General features: G+C 47.6%; 1 protein-coding gene across 2 annotated transcripts in view; it reads left to right on the top strand.

Moving 5' to 3' along the window:
• The first annotated feature begins 384 nt into the window (after positions 1-384).
• Positions 385-21,858, top strand: part of plpp6 (phospholipid phosphatase 6) — a 36,092-nt gene continuing 14,618 nt past the window's right edge. Inside the window, exons 1-2 of one of the 2 annotated variants that reach the window (XM_072511535.1) lie at positions 385-1,056; positions 11,626-11,737. In XM_072511535.1, coding sequence (XP_072367636.1) covers positions 591-1,056; positions 11,626-11,737 — 578 coding nt within the window. In that variant the 5' untranslated portion in view covers positions 385-590. The remainder of the gene's footprint in view (positions 1,057-11,625; positions 11,738-21,858) is intronic. The other variant, XM_072511534.1, reaches the window with a different exon arrangement.

A 21,858-nucleotide genomic window follows, 5' to 3' on the forward strand; every position in this document is an offset into this window, starting at 1 on the left:
AATACCAGTACATGCATATCTGCTGCTGCTGTTCATTCAATACTAGTACATGCTGATCTGCTGCTACAGTTCATTTAATACCAATACATGCATCTCCTGCTGCAGTTGGTTCAATACCAATACATTCAGATTTCCTGCTGCAGTTGATCCAATACCAATACATGCAGATCTGCTGCTGCAGTTTATTCACTGGCAATCAATGTAAATCTGCTGTTGCAGTTCATTCAATACCAATACATGCAGACCTGCTGCTGCAGTTGATTCAATACCAGTACATGCAGATCCGCTGCTGCAGTTGGTTCAATACCAGTACATGCAGATCTGCTGCTGCAGTTCATTCAATACCAGTACATGCTGATCTGCTGCTAGTTCATTCAATATCAATACATGCAGATCTGCTGCTGCAGTTTATTCAGTGCTAACGAAGACAAGTGTTGCTGTAGTGTTTGCACTCTCGGTGTGATTTTGCTGGGGGGGGGTATTATTGACAGCTGCCCAGCCCCCTCCTTCCCCTCTGGAAGATGGCGCTGTGGCGGCGGCTGCTGTGAAGGAGGCTGCTGCTCCTCTCCTGCCTCAGTTGGGCGGACAAGATGCCGGCTCACTCGCCCAAATCGCGGAACCGGGAGCTGAAGAGCGGCGGCGGGGGGAGGCTGGAGTTCCTGGTGCTGAGCAAGCCGCCTGCCGCCCTGCAGAGAGCGGCCTCCGAGCCTCCCTCACCCCGGCACCGGGCCGTGCAGCAGGTGGAGGGCCCGGGTTCGGGCCTGGGCCTCCGCCGGGACTCGGCCTCCTCCTCCTCGCAGCCCGACGACGACTGCATGAAGCTGAACCCGTCTCTGCTCGGCATCGCCCTGCGCTCGCTGCTGGCCATCGACCTGTGGCTCTCCAAGCGCCTGGGGGTGTGCGCCACCGAGGACTCGCCCTGGGGCAGCGCCAGGCCCATCATGAAGCTGATCGAGGTGTCTGGCCACGGCATCCCCTGGATAGGAGGCACCCTGTACTGTCTGTGCAAGAGCGACAGCACCGCCGGCCAGGAAGTGCTGCTCAACCTCCTGTTGGGTGAGTCCAGGAGACAAAGTGGAGCCTTTAAATCTCCCATCCCCTGAACTTCCCAGGGCCCAGTTAGCCAGAGGACACACATTTAACATCATTGCCAAAAGAACCGAGGGGAGGGGGATTACATTTATTTTCATTCTTTTTATGAATCTTCTTTTATTTTTGCACAGACTATTTTGTAATGATGTGAGATGCACTGCCTGGAAGGGTGCTGGAGGCACTTGCAATAGTCCAAAGTTTCTAAAGGATAACCACTTTAAAAGAAAACAGGTTGGACTGTGGAAAAGGAGTGAGGCACCATGGTTAATTAGATATCCTTTTCAAAAGCCAAATGGCCTGCTTCAGTGCTCCACAGGCAGCACAGCTCCAACATCCCAGGTTCGATTGCTGGCTTGGGTCACTGTGTGGAGTCTGCACCTTCTCCCTGTGTCCGAGTGGGTTTCCTCCGGCGCTCCGGTTTCCTCCCACAAGTCCTGAAAGATGGCTGTTCGGTGAATTGGATATTCTGAATTCTCCCTCTGTGTATCTGTTCAGGCGCCGGAATGTGACTACTAGGGGCTTTTCACAGAAATGTCATTGCAGTGCTAATGTAAGCCTAATTATGACAATAAAGGTTATTATTATTAAATGTTCCTATGGCCTACTTCATATTGTCGCTGAATGAATACAGCACCAAAGGGGACTATTCGACCCTAGTGTCTGCTGACATCCCTCTGCAAGAGTAGTTTGCCTGGGGCCACACCCTGTCTTTTCCCCTTGGCCCTTCAGTTTTTCCCCCTTCAGATAATGATGCAATTCTCTTCTGAACGCCACAATTGAGTCTGCATCCACCACACTGTCAGGCAGTGCATTTCAGATCCTAACCACTGGTGTGAAAAAGAAAGTTTTCCTTTGTTGCTGTTGCTTCTTCTGCCAACCGCCTTGAATCGGTGTCCCCTAGTTCTCGATCTTTCCACAAATGGGAATGGTTTCTCCCTATCTACTCTGACCAGACCCTTCATGATTTTCGAACACCTCTTATCAGATCTCCTTTCAATCTTCTCTTCTGCAAGGAGAACAGCCTCATCTTCTCCAATCTATCCATGTTACACAAGTTATCCCTGGAACCATTTTGTGAATCTTTAATTCGCCCTCTCTAATATTGCCACATCCTTCCCAAGATGTGGATATAATAGGCCAAACCAGTGGATACATGACTTTCTTGCTTTTGTTCTCTATGCCCCGATGTATGAAACCCAGGAGACGATTTAAAAAACCTAGAAAATAGGAGCCGGTCATTCGGCCTTTTAAGCCTGCTCCGCCATTAAATATGATCATGGCTGATCCTCTATCTCAGTATCATACCGCTGCACTCTTCCCCACACTTCTTCGCCTTTAGAGTCCAGCAATCTTATCTATTTCCTTCTGAAATATATTATGTGACTTGGCCTCCACATCTCCACAGCGCTTCTACCGCTGTGGTAGAGAATTTCTCAGGTTCACCAACCTCTGAGTGAAGAAGTTTCTCCTCATCTCGGTCCTGAATGGCTGACCCCATATCCTTGTTCTATACCCACCCAACCAGAGGAAATAATATCCCTGCAGGCCAACATACCATTTGCCTTCTTGACTGCTTGCTGAACCTTCATGCTTGCTTTCAGTGATTGGTGTACAAGGACACCCTTTCTACGTGAACATTTCCCAATCTATCACCATTTAAATAATACTCTGCCATTCTGTTTTCCATCCGCAGTGGATAACTTCACATTTATCCAGCCCCTTTTGTGCTGTAACCATTCTACGACAATATGAAGTAGGTTATAGAAACGTGGAGCACTGAAGCAGACTAGTCAGCCTTTGAAAAGGATATACAATGAGCTTCAGTGTCCCACGTTATATCTGCCATGTATTAGCCCACTCACTCAACTTGTCTAAATCACCCTGATGCCTCTTAACATCCTCCTCACCACTCACATTCCCACCAAGTCTTGTGTGTCAGCAAACTTGGAAATATTACATTCGGTTTCCTCATTCAAATAATTGATGCATATTGTGAGTAGCTGAGACCCAACCACTGATCCCTGTGGGACACTGCCTGCCACTTCGAAAAACATTAATTTATTCCTAATCTGTTTCCTGTCTATCGACTAATTGTCAATCCATGCCAATATGTTACCCCCAAATACTATGTAGTTTAATTTTGCATACTAACATCCTATGTGGGACTTTGTCAAAAGCTTTCTGAAAATCTAAGTGCAACCACATTCACTGGTTCTCCCTTATCTATTCTTTTTTAAAATCTTTTCATTGGCATTTCTCATATTTATAAACAATTGTATGTATACCCATCACATTTTTCTTACCCATGTTAATTTACTTTATTGTACAGAGAGGTTTATTTTGTCTTTCATTTAATTGACCCTATATACATTTTGCTGCTCTCTGGATTGGTTTATGGACCCACCCACTCCCTTCCTTTCCTCCTCCTCCTCCCCCACCCCCCAACTTCAGCGTTGTTTTGCTTTTATTTTCATGGAAAGGGGGAGGGGGTTACTCCTCTTCTCTTCTTTTGTGGTTTCCCCACCTTCCTTCTGTCTTCTCGCCCTCCCCCTAACCCTCTGGGTTGCGCAGTCCTTGGGCTCCTCATCTATCTTGGTTTTTTATTCTTAACTTACACCTCGTTGATGGCCTCAAACAGGTTTTGGAACAGGCCGACAAACCCCCCCCCCCCCCCCCCCCCCCCCAAGTATCCAGGAAGCCTTCTTCCGCCCCTCGGATGGCAAATTTAATCGTCTCCAGGTGGAGAAATCCCAAAAGGTCAGCGAACCAGTCTGCAGCTTTGGGTGGTGCTGCTGATCACCAGCCGAGCAGGATTCTCCGCCGTTCGATTAGGGAAGTGAAAGCAAGGGCGTTAGCCCCCTTCCCCATGTGTAGTTCTGGCTGCTCCGATACCCCGAAGATTGCCACTTTCGGGCATGGCTTCATCCTCACCCCCACAATCTTGGACATTGCCTCGGAGAAGGCTGTCCAGAACCCAGCCAAGAAGGCTGTCCAGAACCCAGCATTTGGGACAAGCCCAGAACATGTGGGCGTGGTTGGCCGGGTCCCTCTGGCATCGTTCACATTTATCTTCCACCTCCGGGAAGAACCTGCTCATTTGGGTTCTGGTCAGATGTGCTCTGTGCACCACTTTGAGCTGCATTAGGCTGAGCCTTGCGCAGGAGGAGGTGGAGTTAGCCCTGCTCAGTGCTTTGCTCCAGAGACCCCACACTACCTCTGTCCCCAGTTCGTCTTTCCTTTTTTGCCTGGTCTCGTCTAGTGGTGTTCGAGCTCTGTCCAGTAACTGTCAGTATATTTTCCCACATAGCCCCCCCTTCTCGTTGCTTGTGCCTATCAGGTCCTCTAGTAGTGTGGTTTCTGGGGCCCGGGGTACCCCACTGTCTCTTTGCGGAGGAAGTGTTTTATTTGGAGGTATCTCATTTCCTGTCCTTTTGCTAGTTTCCACTTCCTCGTCAGTTCGTCCAGTGTCGCCAGTCTGCGCCCTACGTAAAAGTCCCCGACCGTCAGTGTGCCCCCGTCCCGCCTCCATATTTTGACGGTGGTATCTAGCATGGCTGGGGGGAATCTGTGATTGCCACAGATAGGGGCCATTTTAATTATCCTGAAGTGTTGTCTCAACTGGGTCCACGTTCTCAGTGTGGCTGCTACCGCTGGGCTCGTGTATCTTGTTGAGGAGGATGGGAGTGCTGCTGTAGCCAGGGCCCGGATGGTCGTTCCTTTACAGGATGCCTCCTCCATTTGTACCCACTCTGTGCCGGGTTCGTATACCCAACCCCTCACATTTTCTGCCGTTGCTGCCCAATGGCAGCATTGTAGGTTCGGTAAAGCCAAGCCCCCTTTGATTTTCCTTCTTTGCAGTGTCTGTTTGGGAATTCTCGGGTTCTTACCCTCCACACACACAAACGCCATGATTAGACTGTCTACATTTTGGAAAAATGCCTTGGGGATGAAGATTGGTATGGATCTAAACAGGAGGAGGAACCTTGGCAGTATGTTCATCTTGATCATCTGCACTCTCCCCGCCAGGGAGAGTGTGAGTGAGCCCCACCTCCTGTAGGTTATTTTTTTTTTACTTCCTCCACCAGGCTGGTCAGGTTCCACTTGTGGAGCTGAGTCCAGTCTCTGGCTATCTGGATCCCCAGGTAGCGGAATCTGTTCTGGGCTGTTTTAAACAGGAACCCTGCCAGCTCTGCCCCTCCCCCATTTGGGTTCACTGGGAATGTCTCACTTTTGCCCAGGCTAAGTTTGTAGCCCGAAAAGGCTCCAAATTCTTTCAGGATTTGCAGTATTGCCTTCACTCCCTCCTGTGGCTGTGAGACATAGAGGAGCAGGTCATCTGCATAGAGTGAGACTCTGCGCTCTCTGGATTCCCCTCCAGCTTTTCGCATCCCGCAGGACTATCGCCAGGGGCCCGATCGCTCGGGCGAACAGGAGTGGACAAGGGCAGCCCTGTCTTGTTCCTCTCTGTAGCTGGAAGTATTCAGAGCTGGTGGTGTTAGTTCGGACACTCGCTTTGGGAGCGTTATACAGGAGCCTCACCCAGGCAGTGAACCCTGCTCCTAGCCCAAACCATTCCAGTATCTTGAGGAGGTAGTTCCATTTGACTCTGTCAAAGGCCTTTTCTCCGTCCAGGGAGACAATCACCTCTGGTGTTCTCACCCGGGGGGTCATTATTACGTTCAGAGCTGCCTGATGTTTGCACTGAGCTGCCTACCCTTGACAAAGCCTGTTTGGTCCTCTGCGACCACCTCTGGTACACAACCCTCCAGCCTTTTAGTCAGGACCTTTGCGAGTATTTTCACGGCCACATTCAGCAGTGAAATGGGTCTGTATGATCCACATTCCGTCAGGTCTTTATCTTTTTGGGGTATCAGTGAAATTGTGGCCTACGCTAGCGTGGGGGGCAGGGTACCCCTTGCCAGTGAGTCCGCAAACATGTCTCCCCCCCCCCCCCCCGCCTGTCTTCCCCCACAACTGGTAGTTCCAGTCCGCCTAGGAGCTGTTTCATTCCCACGTCCCCGTTGGAGGGCCCGGAGGTATATAGTCCCCGGTAGAAGGTCTCAAATGCCAATTGACCTCCTTTGGTTCTGTTAGCAGTCTGCGTCTGCTATCCTTAACCTGCGCTATTTCCCTCATGGCTGCCTGCTTTCTCAGCTGGAGAGCCAATAGGTGGCCAGCCTTGTCTCCGTGTTCGTAGAAGGTCCCCCGTGTCTGGCGGAGTTGGTGTACTGCTTTCCTAGTGGGTAGCAGGTTAAAGTCCATTTGCAGCTTTTTTCTCTCCGCCAGCAGCTCTACGGTCGGGGTATTTTGGAGTATTTTCTGTCGACTTCTAGAATGGAGTCCACCAGCCGTTGCCTGGCCGCATTCCCTTCCATATCTCTACTTGCCTTGTAGGCTATGATCTCTCCTCTAATCACAGCCTTCAGTGCCTCCCAAAACGTGGAGGGTGAGACCTCCCCGTTTTGGATGTTACTAACGTAGTTGCCTATGGCCTGCGATGTTTTTTGGCAGAAGGCTTTGTCGGCCAGGAGGTCCGTGTCCAGCCTCCTCACCGGGGCGCTGGGCCCGGCCTGTCTCCAACCTCACATCCATATAGTGTGGAGTTGGTCGGAGATAATGATCGCGGAGTATTCCGTTCCCGTGATCCTTGGAAGCACCGATTTCCCCACTGCAAAGAAGTCCACACGGATGTATACCTTGTGCACTTGTGAAAAGTATGAGAATTCCTTTTCTCTCGGGTGCAGGAACCTCCATGGGTCCACTGCCCCCATCTGCTCCATGAAGGCCCTTAGCTCCCTAGCCATGCCAGTCTTTTTCCCTGCTCTGGGGTTTGATCGGTCGGATCATGGGTCCTGCATGCAGTTAAAGTCGCCCCCCCATAATCAGTCGGTGTGTGTCAAGGTCGGGGATTTCCGCCATGGTCTTCTTTATGAATTCTGTGTCGTCCCAGTTGGGAGCGTACACATTTACCAGTGTGACCGGTGCCCCTTCCATCACACCGCTGACCATGACGTACCGTTCCCCTGGGTCCGTAACTGTCTTGGTTTCTGTAAACCTCCCCCCCCCCCCCCCCCCCCCTCCCCTCCCAACCCCCACCCCAGTAACACCCAGCCCTTCCTTCCCAGTAGTCGGTCCTTCTCCCTCAGGTGTGTCTCTTGTAAGTTGATTGTATCTGCTTTTAGGCATCTTAGGTGGGCGAAGATTCTGGATCTTTTCACTGGGCCGTTGAGTGCTCTTACGCTCCAGGTAACAATCCTGGTGGGGGGGTTTCTGACCCCCCGATCCTGTGGGATCACCCATACTTACCTGGTGGATGCGCCCCTACACTCCGGGGTTTCCCTTGGTTAAGTGGCCGTCCAAAATGGACACGGTCATCGCCCTCACCATGAGATCGAGCCCCAGCGCTCCGGGGTTTCCCTTTGTCCAGGGGGCAACCAACATGGCCGCCAGCTATGTGTACGCCACATGGATTCACCTCTGCACTCTGGGGTCTCCCTTCGCCCTGGTGCCCTCCCGAGTCGCTGTTTGCGGTGCCATCTTGGTTCCTCGCCCTGCTCCATGCCTGCCGAGGCCTGTGTCAGTTCTGTTTCTCTACCTCAACCTTCGCTTTGCTTCTCTTTTGTTCTGTGCATCCCCAGACCCCTCCCCCAGCCCCTGTCCCTCTGTCCCCCCCCCCCCCATGTTCTTCCACCCCCCCTTGTGCCCTGCCCCCCCCCCTCTTTGTGCCAGGCGCTCCCTCTCCCCAGAGAGGCGTGCCCCGGCCCTCCTTTCTTCCTGGCCTCCCATGTTAGCCCTCCTTGGTAGCACGATGGCTCCCCTCCCGGTACTTGCCCAGCTCTGGTCCTGCTTTACCTTTCTCCTTCCAACCCTTATCTCGCCCTCCTGTCTGCTTTTCTCACCCTCTCTTCCCTTGCTCCGTTCCCCCGCCCATCGCATTGAGAGAAGAAACAAGCACGAAAACGAGGCAGCACAGTCCCACGCAAAACAGAAAACAAATGTGTACAGTTCATGCTATCATTGACTCTGTTTGCGGTCTGTCCTCCATTTTCTTTTCCGTCCATTTGGCTTTCATTACTGCTGTGGCTGTTCCCCAATTTGTTTGATTTAACAAACTCATCAGCCTCCGCTGGGGTGTTAAAATACAGTTCCTTTCCCTTGAATGTTACCCAGAGTCTGGGCGGGAATAATATCCCAAATTGCACCCCACTTTTGTAGAGTGCTGATTTTGCTCTGTTGAATTCAGCCCTTTTTGTCAGATCCGCCCCATTGTCCTGGTACACATTTATATTCTTCCCTTCCCATCTGCACAATTTCGTCTGACGGGCCCACCTTAGGATTTTTCCCTGTCCTGGAACCGGCGCGGCTTTGTGATAATTGCTCTGGGCTGCTCCCCGGCTTTGGGCATGGGTCGAAGCATTCTGTGCGCCCTGTCCATTTCTGGGGGGTTTGGAAATCCCTTCCTTCCCACTAGCTTGTCCAGCATTTGGGCGATGTAGCCCGTTGGGTCTCTGCGCTCTATCCCCTCTGGCAGACCCACTATTCTGGCGTTGTGCTGTCTGGACCTGTTTTCTTAGTCCCCCACTTTCCCTCTTAGGTTCCCCTAGGTCGTTACCAACCTTCTCAGCTCAGTTTCCAGAGCTAGAATCCTGTCGCTCTGGTCCGAGGTGGCCTTCTCCAACTCGTTTTCTCCTGTGCCTCCACCTTCCTTCCCAGGCCTTCGATGGGTTCGCTGCGTTTTGTCTGTCGCCTCCGATAGCACCTCCTTCATCATAGTGTGGAGCTCCATCCTGATCGCCTCCTTTATGGCGTATAGCTCCCTTTTCAGTACGTTTCTCCACTCATCCCCCTATGTTTGCCACGTCCGCTGTTCAGTGCGCCAGCTTTTCCCCTTCCAGGTTTGCCTGAACCTCCGTTCGGCCTCGTGGGGCCGCCTGCCTGCACACCCTCCGCTCCTGCGCTTTTCCTTCGCTTCTGCTTCTTACATCTCGATTTATTATTTCCAGTCATATTCCCTTTGTGTGCCTTTCGTCTTTGGCTGGGTTTTGGTGGGCTTTTTAAGCTGAAATTCCTGATAAGTCGCCTCTGTTAGGTTCGTTTGGGAGGAGAGCGACCTGATGTTCATCTGCTCAGCACATCGCTTCCACCGGAAGTCTCTCCCTTATCTATTCTCTTGGTTATGTCCTCAAGTAGGTTTGTCAAACATGCTTTAACCTGTCTCTCAACCTGCCCTGCAATCTTAAATGATTTGTGCTCAACCGGTGAGGCTGGGTTGCATCATCACCCCCAGGAATGACATTTTCATTTAATTACTTAAGTTTCCTTTTGATGTTTTATTTTAGTTCCAATGCCCCACCAGGGGCTGCCACCCGTTTCATTTTTGTTAATTTATTGATTATTGATTTAACATGAGTATACCCCAGGTCCCTCTCCCCCGCAACAATAGTTAAAGTTAAAAATGTACTTGCCTCATAGAAGACTTAGCACCCCCCTTTAATATCTCCCCCACCAACCTGTTGAATTTCAACTTCTTCATTGTCAAACTTTACCTAAACTCAATTAATTTGTGTCTTGTTTCATTGATATCCAGAGGTGACCTTTCCCCCCCCCCCCAATATGTCTCATAATAGATTCCTGCTCCCTATAGTAAAATAATTCTTCATTTCATGTGATTAGTGTGTCATTCTCCACGTTCTATGCTTGCTTAGCTCATACGTTTGGAATCTAATACTGGTGCTCTTTGTAGAATTTTACTTGGTGCTGGTGATTTTCAGCAAGTGTAGACGTTTTAGCACAAACCTTTACATTAAGAATCGAATAACTTATACTTTTGTTTCCAATAAAGTGAATTTGACACTTGAGTGTGATAACCTTATGTTAATACTACAATTCTTCTCATCTCAAACCAAATAAATTTAATGATCTGGTATGCTGATTTATTGCCCAATCCCATTGAATGTCGTGGAGCTGTTAGATTTCAAAGCTAGTTTCTTTTGACTTGCCACCAGGTTGTGTGGTATCAAACTCCTGCTGCAGATGGGAAGGCAGTTCTGTCCCTTTCTGAAAAGACCCCGATACAGGGCACCTGTTAACAAAGTACACAGCCTGCGGAAAGGAAATTGAGACATTATTCTCATTCTGTTAAAATGACATGTTCTGGCAGCTGATCCTGCATTATCCATTACCTTAACTGCTCCCACTCAAGGAAAGTGCTGTGCTGCTTGTGCAGTCATTTGGAAGTCCCAATTCAAGAAAAAAAAATGTATTTGTTTTTAGATTGTAATGAACCCAAAAGAAAAAAACAGTTGTGAAAACATCTGTGCGTCTTTTCTGGAAACTGACTATTAGTGTAACATCAGGATTAGTTTTAGTGAATGCCACAAAATGTTGTTTAAAAGTGTGGTTACCTTCATAAATAATCTATTTTGAGCCATTATATTAGATTTGGTGCTGACATTGAACCAATAAACTTGTGGGTAACTTCACATGCCTTAAAGCATGTATTTCTACTTATCATGCAGGTACAATGACAGAGTGGTTCTAGTAATCTAGAGGCCTGGAGGAATGATATTGGTTGCAGCCGGCGAACTTAAATTCAGTTATTAAATATATGTGAAATAAAAAGCCATGACGACTATGAAACCTCTTTTTATTAAAAATATATTTGGTTCACTAATGTTCTTTAGAGAAGGAAATCTGCCATCCTTACCCTATCTAGCCTTTTTGTGACTCAAAATCTATGGCAATGTGGTTGGCCTAGGCACTGGACATGAAAGAGGCACACCCAGCCCAGTAAATCCTGTAGAGTCCTCTCACTAACATGTGTTAGTTAGCTCCAGAACTAGCTGTGCCCCTAGCCAAACTGTTTCAGGACAACTACAACTTTACAACATCTACCCAACAAAGAGGATGCATAGGTATGCGCTGTCTACAAAAAGCAGGCCAAATCCAATCTGGCCAATTATTGTCCTATTAACCTAACTTCAATAATCAGCATGTGATGGACGCCATCAAGTAGCACTTACTCACCAACAACCTGTTTGCAGATGCTATGTTTGGATTCTGCTAGGACCACTGTAGACCTCATTATATTCTTGGTCTCAAATGTGACAAGGAATTCCAGAGGTGAGAGGGACTTCCCTTGTATTCAAGGAAGCATTTTACCAAAGGTGGCACCAAGGAGCTTTAGTAAACATAAAATCATTGATTGAAGTCATATGCTGGAGACCAATTATCTCAGCCCTGGAACATTGCTGCAGGAGCTTCTTGATAATGTCTTTAGCCCAACCATCACCATTGCTTCATCAAAGACCTTCCCTCCATCCCGAGGTCAGAAGTGGGATTGTTAGATGATTTCAGTGTTCACTTGCAATTCCTCAGCTGATGAAGCAATCCATGCCAGCATGTAGTGAAACTTGACAGCATTTCAGGATCGGGCTGAGAAGTGGCAGGCATCATTTATGCCACACAAGTAAAGACTATCTCCAATAAGCGAGAGTCAAACCATCCCCCTCTGACATTCAATATTATTTCCAGCATCAAATCTCCCAGTGAACATCCTGGAGATCGCCATTGACCAGAAACGTGACTGGAATATTCATATTGATGCTATGGCTACAAGACCAGGTCAGAGGCTGAGTATTTTACAGTGAGTAACCTGTCTCCTGACTCCTCAAAACCTTTCTACCATCTGCAAGACACAAATCAGGAAAGTGATGGAATGTGCTCCGCTTGCCTGGATGAGTGTATCTCCAGGAACCAACTAGGGAAAAAACACCCATCCACCACCTCAAGCATTCACATTCTCCACTAATGCACCATGCCTGATGGCATTCCATTTACAAGTATATATACACACCGTTTACAGTGCAGCAACTCATCAGACCTCCTTTGACAGCACCTTCCAAACCTGGGATTTCTGCCACCTAGAGGGACAAGCTGAACAGGTGCATGGGAACATCTTCACCTCCAATTTCCTCACCAAGTCTCTCACAATGCTTGCTTGGCCATTCCTTTATTGTCACTGGATTAAAATCCTGGAACTTCCCACCAACGAGCATCGTGAATGCACCTACACCATTCGACTGCAGCAGTTCATGAACAATTAGAATGGGCAATAAATGTTGAGTTTGCCAGCTCTGCCCGCATCTCATGAATGATTGAAACGGATTCTGGTCAAAATATTGCCAGTTTTCTTTTGACATTTTTCAATTTTGACGAGAGGCAAATAGATACTATGGGCGGAATTCCCCCCCCCCCCCCAAAAAAAAAACACCGGTTGGGAGAATCGCCATGGCGCAGCGTGAGTCCCGCCACGCCGCCCCGACAGCCGCACGCGATTCTCCCCCCCCCCCCCGCCACCCCAAACCAGTGCCGCGAGAATCACGCCTGGCCGCTCGGAGAATCGTCGCTCGCCGTTTGCAAAAGGCAAGCGGCGATTCTCCGGCCCGGGTGGGCCGGGCGGCCGCCCCAACACGACAGATTCCGTCCGGCGCCGTCCACACCTGGTCGCAGTCGGCGAGAACTGCGCGGGAACGCTGGGGAGCGGCCTGTGGGGGGGGGGGGAGGGGGGTTCCTGCACCGGGGGGGCCTCCGAAGGGGTCTGGCCCGCGATCGGTGCCCATCGATCGGCGGGCCGGCCTCGCTAAAGGAGGACTCCTTTCCTCCGCCGCCCCGCAAGATCCATCCGCCATCTTCTTGCGGGGCGGCCTCGGGGAGGACGGCAACCACGCATGCGCAGGTGACGTCATTTACGCGACGCTGGCCGCGTCATTGACGCGCCGCTGCTTTTTACACGGTGCCAAGGCCCAGCGGGCGTAAAATAGGCGACGTCGCTCCTAGCCCCCCAGGGGCGGGAGAATAGGGCTGGGAGCAGGCTCCGACGCCGGAGTGAAACACTCCGGTTTTCACTCCGGCGTCGGGACTTTGTCTCCATTTCGGAGAATCGCGCCCTACATTTTCTAAGTGTTACCTCAGCAATGTACTTAGTTCACAGTTATGGCATGGGAGTGTCCCTTTAAGAAATGTTTTTGGCTTATCACATGGCTTCAACGATGTCATTGTGGGTGGAGCTGGGCTGTGGCCCTGGGTTTTTACTTTCGTTTTTGAGTTGGTTTTACTTTCGTTTTGAGTTTGAACTGGTTGATTCTGCACAGGCTGAACAGAAGGGTTCTCTCTATCTGCATTTTAAAAGCTGTTTCCAGATTACTTAATAACTTGAAAATAAATAATTGTGTTCTGGAAGGAATTCAAACCTGCTGTTTGAAAGGAAGCTAGAGTGTCAATACCAGGTCTTGAGTGCTGTGTGCTGGGCCACATCTTTGAAAAAGGGTTTCTGGGATCTTGTTACTAAATTGGAACAGCAAAGGGGGGATTTATTAAGGGTTATACATAGAGTACTGTAGCTGTGTGGGGTATTTATGTTCGTAGTTGATAAAAATGCTGACTGTGTGTGTTTATAAAAATGTTAACAATTTGGAGAATAAACTTTGTTTTTGATTAAAAGTGCTTAAGGCCTCTGTTGAATAATGATGTGGCGATGCCGGCGTTGGACTGGGGTGAGCACAGTAAGAAGTTTTACAACACCAGGTTAAAGTCCAACAGGTTTGTTTCGATGTCACTAGCTTTCGGAGCGCTGCTCTTTCCTCAGGTGAATGAAGAGGTATATTCCAGAAACACATATATGGACAGATTCAAAGATGCCAGACAATGCTTGGAATGCGACCATTAGCAGGTGATTAAATCTTTCCAGATCCAGAGATGGGGTAACCCCAGGTTAAAGAGGTGTGAATTGTGTCAAGCCAGGACAGTTGGTAGGATTTTGCAGGCCAGATGGTGGGGGATGAATGTAATGCGTCATGAATCCCAGGTCCCGGTTGAGGCCGCACTCATGTGTGCGGAACTTGGCTGTAAGCTTCTGCTCGGCGATTCTGCGTTGTCGCGCGTCCTGAAGGCCGCCTTGGAGAACGCTTACCCGGAAATCAGAGGCTGAATGCCCTTGACTGCTGAAGTGTTCCCTGACTGGAACGGAACATTCCTGCCTGGTGATTGTTGCACGATGTCCGTTCATTCGTTGTCGCAGCGTCTGCATGGTCTCGCCAATGTACCACGCTTCGGAACATCCTTTCCTGCAGCGTACGAGGTAGACAACGTTGGCCGAGTCGCACGAGTATGTACCGCGTACCTGGTGGGTGGTGTCCTCACGTGTAATGGTGGTATCCATGTCGATGATCTGGCACGTCTTGCAGAGATTGCCATGGCAGGGTTGTGTGGTGTGGTGTCATGGTCACTGTTCTGAAGGCTGGGTAGTTTGCTGCAAACAATGGTTTGTTTGAGGTTGCGCGGTTGTTTGAAGGCAAGTAGTAGGGATGTGGGGATGACCTTGGCAAGATGTTCATCTTCATCGATGACGTGTTGAAGGCTGTGAAGAAGATGTTGTAGTTTCTCCGCTCCGGGAAAGTACGAAGGGTATTCTGTCGGTTGTGTCCCATGTTTGCCTTCTGAGGAGGTCGGTGCGGTTTTTTGCTGTGGCGTGTTGGAACTGTCGATCTGGAACTGTCAGGTTGAATAACACCTGAAAGGCAGGCTCTTGTGCTCTTTGTAACCAAAATCGATAAACAATTGTAGGTCAGGTGAACTCCATGATATATTTTGGAGTTTTCTAAACCCTGGACCATAACAGTTATAAATAGAATTCTAGAAAGAGGCCACTTGCCCCTTCGAGCTTGTGCAGCTCTTTGAAAGAGCTATCCAATTATTCCCAATTTTCTGCCCTTTCCCAGTAACCCTTTGCTCACTCCCTTCAATTATTTATTCAATTCTCTTGGAAATGACTGTTACGTTTGCTTGTACCACCTTTACAGACAGTGTGTTCTGGATACTAACCACTCGCTTTGCTTTTTGACATTCTCCTCATCGTGCCTCTGGTTCTTTTGCCAATATGTCATTGCTTACTGACCTGCCTGCTACTTGAAATAGTTTCTTCTACTTGTTTGTCATCGCCCATCGTGATTTTGAACACATCCATTAAATCTTCCTTTAACATTCTGTGCTCTTTGGAAAAATGTAGTCAATATATCCACATAACCTAAACACCTCATTCCTCATAACCTTCTAGTAACTTTCCTCTGAGCCCTCTTAAGTCTAAAGCCTTGACAGTCGTCCTGAAGTGTGATGCTAAGAGCTGTCACAATGCTCCAGCTAGGGGCCTTAGCAGTTTCGCATTACTTTCTCGCCTGCGTCTCTGTTTATAAAGCCAAAGATCCTGTATACTTTATAACAGCTTACTCAACTTCTCCACCACCTTAAAAAACCTGTGAACATTCAGCTCTAGGTGTCTCTGTTTGTGCATTCCCTTCTATTTATTTGCCTTGGGGAACATTAAGTTGACAAAGCAATTTTAGTTGAATATTAAGGAGCTTTCCAAACTTGATCCAGCACTTTCCAAAAGTTGAGAAGTTTCTGATTTTAGACTTTCTCCCACCTTTCACAATCTATAGCTACCCTCTTGCATACCATTACAAGCCAACTACAATAATTTTGCATTGCTTTGGTCCGGACCAATATATATGAACATTTTTGTAATTGGAAAACAAATTACATGTAGTGCCAGTATTTTCCAAAGTGGGAGTTTAAAGTAAATTACCTGTAAAATATTGGTGCAGGCTTATTTGTTTAATTATTAGCCACTTCTGTAGAAACTCCAATGTTTTCTAATTCCTTGGAAATGTGAAGGGTCGGGCACTGGAGATTTTGCGAAGATTCACAAATTTTGATTTCCTAACACCTAAGCCCCACACTAAAGTGTTATAGAAGTGTTATAGAACATTACAGTGCAGTACAGGCCCTTCGGCCCTCGATGTTGCGCCGACCTGTGAAACCACTCTAAAGCCCATCTACACTATTCCATTATCATGCATATGTTTATCCAATGACCATTTAAATGCCCTTAATGTTGGCGAGTCCACTACTGTTGCAGGCAGGGCATTCCACGCCCTTACTACTCTCTGAGTAAAGAACCTACCTCTGACATCAGTCCTATATCTATCTCCCCTTAATTTAAAGCTATGTCCCCTCGTGCTAGCCATCACCATCCGAGGAAAAAGGCTCTCACTGTCCACCCTACCTAATCCTCTGATCATCTTGTATGCCTCTATTAAGTCACCTCTTAACCTTCTTCACTCTAACGAAAACAATGTTGAGTGGACGATCCACCTCGGTCTCCTCCAGAGATCTCCAGCGTCACAGATGTCAGTCTTCAGCCAATATGATTCACTCCATGTGATATCAAGAAACGTCTGAAGGCACTGGATAATGCAAAGGCTATGGGCCCTGACAATATTCCAGCAATAGTACTGAAGACTTGCGCTCCAGAACTTGCCGCACCCCTAGCCAAGCTGTTCCAGTACAGCTACAACACTGCATCTACCCGGCAATGTGGAAAATTTCCCAGGTGTGTCCTGTACACAAGAAACAGGACAAATCCAACCCGGCCAATTACCGCCCCATCAGTCTACTCTCCATCAGCAAAGTAATGGAAGGAGTCATCAACAGTGCTATCAAACGGTACTTACTCAGCAATAATCTGCTCATGGACGCTCAATTTGGTTTCCGCCAAGGTCACTCCGCTCCTGACCTCATTACAGCCTTGGTTCAAACATGGACAGAAGAGCTGAATGCCAGAGATGAGGTGAGTGACTGCCCTTGACATCAAGGCAACATTAGAGTATGGCATCAGGGAGCCCAAGCTGTACTGGAGTCAATGGGAATCAGGGGAAAAACTCTCCACTGGTTGGAATCATACTTGGCACAAAGGAAGATGATTGTGGTGGTTGGAGGTCAATCATTCCAGCTCCAGGACATCACTGCAGGAGTTCTTCAGGGTAGTTTTCTATGCCCAACCATCTTCAGCTGCCTCATCAATGATGCGCCCTCCATCAAAAGGTCAGAAGTGGGGATGTTTGCGGTTGACTTCACAATATTCAGCACCATTCGCGACTCCTCAGAAAAAGAAGCAGTCCATGTCCAAATGCAGCAATCAGGCTTGGACTGACACATGTCAAGTGACATTCATGCCACACAAGTGTGCCAGGCAATAACCATGTCCTACAAGACAGGATCTAACCACCCCCCTTGACATTTAATGGCATTACCATTGCTGAATCCCACACAATCAACATCCTGGGCTAGAAACCACTAGCTGGTACTTCAGTATTTTCATTAAGAACTTTCTAAATCAGTGGTTTGAAAACCAAATCATTTGCAAAATATCACTTTTAATTAAGTAGTGAGTATTTCAACCCTCCTTGCTTATGAATTAAAATTGTTTCAGGTGCAAATACAACTGGCAGCTTTTAATTAGCTGATGACACATTGACAAGTGGACTAGCCATTCAAAGCAGCACTTTCATTTGGAAAAGCATGCTAGATCACTTCTACTTGATGATCTGAACTGAATAAAGTGCTCTTGCTTTGCAAAACATATGCTCGACAGCTATTTATATACATACTGTTCTTAAATTGAATATGCACATCAGTGATTGGAGATTTAATTCCATCTGCAATTTATGGCCCAGGGTGAGATTACTTCAGGAGTGTGAATTCTATTTACTGTGTTATCACAGTTATTTATTAGCTCTATCAAACGGTTGCTAGTAAACATATTTGAACTTGTGCAGTTGCAAAATGTGTCTCTGGAGGCACTGACTGTTGCTGAGGTGTATTTCTGAGTTATCAGCAGTTCTTCAGTATCAATGTTTTTCACTTCCCTTCCCCCCAACTTGCTAGTTTAAAGTCCTTGTGACCAACCTATTTATCTTATTCGCTAGAACACTGGTCCCAGAATGGTTCAGGTGAAGACCGTCCCAACGGTACAGGTCCCTCCTGCCCCAGTACTGATGCCAATGCCCCATGAAATGGAATCCCTCTTTCCCGCACCACTCCTTTAGCCATGTGTTAACTTCCCTAATTTTCTCAACCCTATGCCAATTGGCACGTGGCTCGGGTAGTAATCCAGAGATTATAACCCTGGAGGACCTGTTCTTTAATTTAGTCCCTAGTGTTTGATAATCCCCAAACAGGTCCTCTTTCCTAGTCTTACCTATGTTGTTAGTCCCAACGTGGACCACAACAACTGGATCCTCCCCCTCCCTCTCCAAAATCCTTTCAAGCCGATCAGAGATGTCCCTCACCCTGGCACCGGGCAGGCAGCATACCATGCGGGACTCTCGACCTGGCTTACAAAGGATGCCATCAGTCCCCCTAATTATAGAATCCCCTACAACTCCCACTTGTCTTTTTGCTCCCCCCTCTTGAATGGCTTCCTGTACCACGGTGCAGTGGTCAGTCAACGCATCCTCCCTACAGCCCTCTTCCTCATCCACACAGGGAGCAAGTACCTCATACCTGTTGGACAATGTCAAGGGCTGAGGCTCCTCAACTCCTAAACTCAGGATCCCCCTACCTGCCTCCCTTGCAGTCATGCCACTCTGTCCCTGACCACTGTCCGAATTAACAGTACTTATTCTACCGGGTGTGACTGCCTCCTGAAAAAGCGTCCAGGTAATTTTCCCCCTCCCTGATGTGCCGCAGTGTGTGCAGCTCGGTCTCCAGCTCATCAATTCTAAGCCGAAGTTCCTTGAGCAGCCAACACTTGCTGCAGATGTGGTCACTGACGGTCTCAATCAGGCCTTTTTAAAAAACCCACAAGGTTAATTTCTTGAGGGACAGAATAGAAAAGTAAAACCGTAATGTTGAACTTGCTTGAAACCTTTCTTTTATTATACTTGGAGTAATATGGACAGTTTATGGACATAAAGAGAATGTTGGCAGATTAGGAAAGGTGCAAAAAAAAAAAAAATTACTCTAATTCTTCTGGAGCTGAGTGGTTATACCATTTGGGAAAGATTGAACTTACTGGGGCTCTTTAGGAAAGAGAGGACAGTGTTTTAGGATAAGGGGTAGCAGATTTCAAACTGAGATGAGGAGAAATTACTTCTCTAAAAAGGTTGTGAATCTGTGGAATTCACGATCCCAGAGTGCGGTGGATGCCAGTACGTTGAGTAAATTTAAGGAGCAGATAGACAGATTGTCACGTGTACCGAGGTACACTGAAAAGTATTTTTCTGCGAGCAGCCCAAACTGATCATTTAGTACATGAAAATAAAAGAAAAAGAAAATACATAATAGGGCAACACAAGGTCCACAATGTAAATACATAGACACCGGCATCGGGTGAAGCATACAGGAGTGTAGTATTAATCAGGTCAGTCCATAAGAGGGTCGTTTAGGAGTCTGGTAACAGCGGGGAAGGAGCTGTTTTGAATCTGTTTGTGTGTGTTCTCAGACTTTTGTATCTCCTGCCTAATGGAAGACGTTGGAAGAGTGAGTAAGTCGGGTGGGAGGCGTCTTTGATTATGCTGCCCGCTTTCCAAGGTGTAAATAGAGTCAATGGATGGGAAGCAGGTTTGTGCAATGGACTGGGCTGTGTGTTCACGACTCTCTGAAGTTTCTTGCGATCTTGGGCTGAGCAGTTGCCATACCAGGCTGTGATGCAGATAGGATGCTTTCTATGGTGCATCTGTAAAGGTTGGTGAGAGTCATTGTTGACATGCCGAATTTCCTTAGTTTCCTCGGAAGTACAGGCGCTGTTGTGCTTTCTTGGTGGTAGCGTCGACGTGGGTGGACCAGGACAGATGTTTGGTGATGTGTACCCTTAGAAATTTGAAGCTGTCAACCATCTCCACCTCGGCCCTGTTGATGCAGACAGGGGTGTGTACAGTACTTTGCTTCCTGAAGTCAATGACCAGCTCTTATTTTAGCTGGCATTGAGAGATAGATTATTGTCATTGCACCACTCGACTAGGTTCTCTAACTCCCTCCTGTATTCTGACTCATCATTATTTGAGAACCGACCCACTATGGTTGTGTCGTCAGCAAACTTGTAGATGGAGTTGGAACCAGATTTTGCCACGCAATCGTGTGTGTACAGGGAGTATAGTCGGGGGCTAAGTACGCAGCCTTGCGGGGGCCCAGTATTGAGGACTATTGTGGAGGAGATATTGTTGTGTATTCTTACTGATTGTGGCCTGTGGGTCAGAAAGTCGAGGATCCAGTTGCAGAATGAAGAGACAAGTCCTCGGTTTTGAGCTTGGCTGGGATTATGGTGTTGAAGGCGGAGCTGTAGTCAATAAATAGGAGCCTGATGTAGGAATCCTTGTTATCGAGATGCTCTAGGGCTGAGTGTAGGGCCAGGGAGATGGCATCTGCTGTGGACTGGTTGCGGCGATATGCAAATTGCAGTGGATCTAGGCGTTTTGGGAGTATGGAGTTGATGCACTTCATGACCAACCTCTCGAAGCACTTCATTACAATTGAAGGCAGAGCCACTGGATGGGAGTCATTGAGGCATGTTGCCTAATTTTTAACTACCAATGGATTGAAGGGTTACGGAGAACTGGCAGGAAAGTGGAGTTGAGGGAGAGGAGATCAGCCATGATCATATTGAATGGCTGAGCAGGCTCGAGTGGCTGAATTACCGACTCCTGCCCCTAGTTCTTGTATTCTTGTGTAACCTGATAGAAGTCTTTAAGATTATACAAGGAGGTTTTGTTAGGATAGTCATCACAAAGATGTGCCTACTTGCCTTGGGGACTAAATCTAAGGGACATAAATATGAGATAATCTCGAATAAATTCACCAGGGAATTCAGGAGAACCCAGGGAGTGGTTAAATGTATAACTTTCTACCACGGGAGTAGTTCAGACAACTTGCATAGATACATTTGAAGAGAAGTTGGACAAACATATGAGGGAGAAAGGAATCTAATAATATGTTGATGTGGGTGAGATAAAGGAGGTTCATGTCGAACATTGACATGAACCCATTGGGCTGAATGGTCAGTTTCTGTGTTGTAAAAACTATAATTTATTAACTTTGTTTGCACATTTGCCATTTGTACAGCTCTTCCAGTGTAATAAATGCAACAAATGGATTAAAATCTCTCCCATTGAGGGGCAGCACGGTGGAGCAGTGAATAGCACTGCTGTCTCACGGTGCCGAGGTCCCAGGTTCGATCCCGGCTCTGGGTCACTATCCGTGTGGCGTTTGCACATTCGCCCCTTGTTTACGTGGGTTTCGCCCCCACAACCCAAAGATGTGCAGGGTAGGTGGATTGAACACGCTAAATTGCCCCTTAATTGGAAAAAATGAATTGGGTACTCTAAATTTTAAAAACATCTGGCCCATTGTCATGCAGCTTTCATTTATGGAAATAATTTTAATGTTGAGCTGTTCTTGATAACACAGTGAATTTGTTTAAGTTTAAAACAATATGCCACTGGCATAGAGAATGTGTAATGATTGTTATCACAATCATCCATAGGCCTGGACTACCTCACCATGGTTGTTTGAGGATTTGAATTCAGTTTTTTTTTTTAAAGTCTGGGGAAACAAAAGTGAGAATGGAGCTATTGAAGCATCATAAATGCAACACCTGGTTAACCAGTGTTATTTAGGGAGGAAAACTAGCTGTGTTTACCTGGTCCAGCTTATGTTGTGACTCTAAATCCACATCAGTGTGGCTGCCCTCTGATGTTACCAGACAAGTGACTCAGTTTAGGACAGTTATAATAGGTAATAAAATGTCAGCCGTGGCTGTGATGCCCACATCCCAAAAAATAAAGCCAGATAAACTCATACAGATTATTTTGCTTACCTGGTTGATCATGCCAGTAGCAAGAGCCTATCTCCATAATTGAACCATCCATGTCT

The sequence above is a fragment of the Scyliorhinus torazame genome, chromosome 7, assembly GCF_047496885.1.
Source record: "Scyliorhinus torazame isolate Kashiwa2021f chromosome 7, sScyTor2.1, whole genome shotgun sequence".
NCBI classification, from domain to species: Eukaryota; Metazoa; Chordata; class Chondrichthyes; order Carcharhiniformes; family Scyliorhinidae; genus Scyliorhinus; species Scyliorhinus torazame.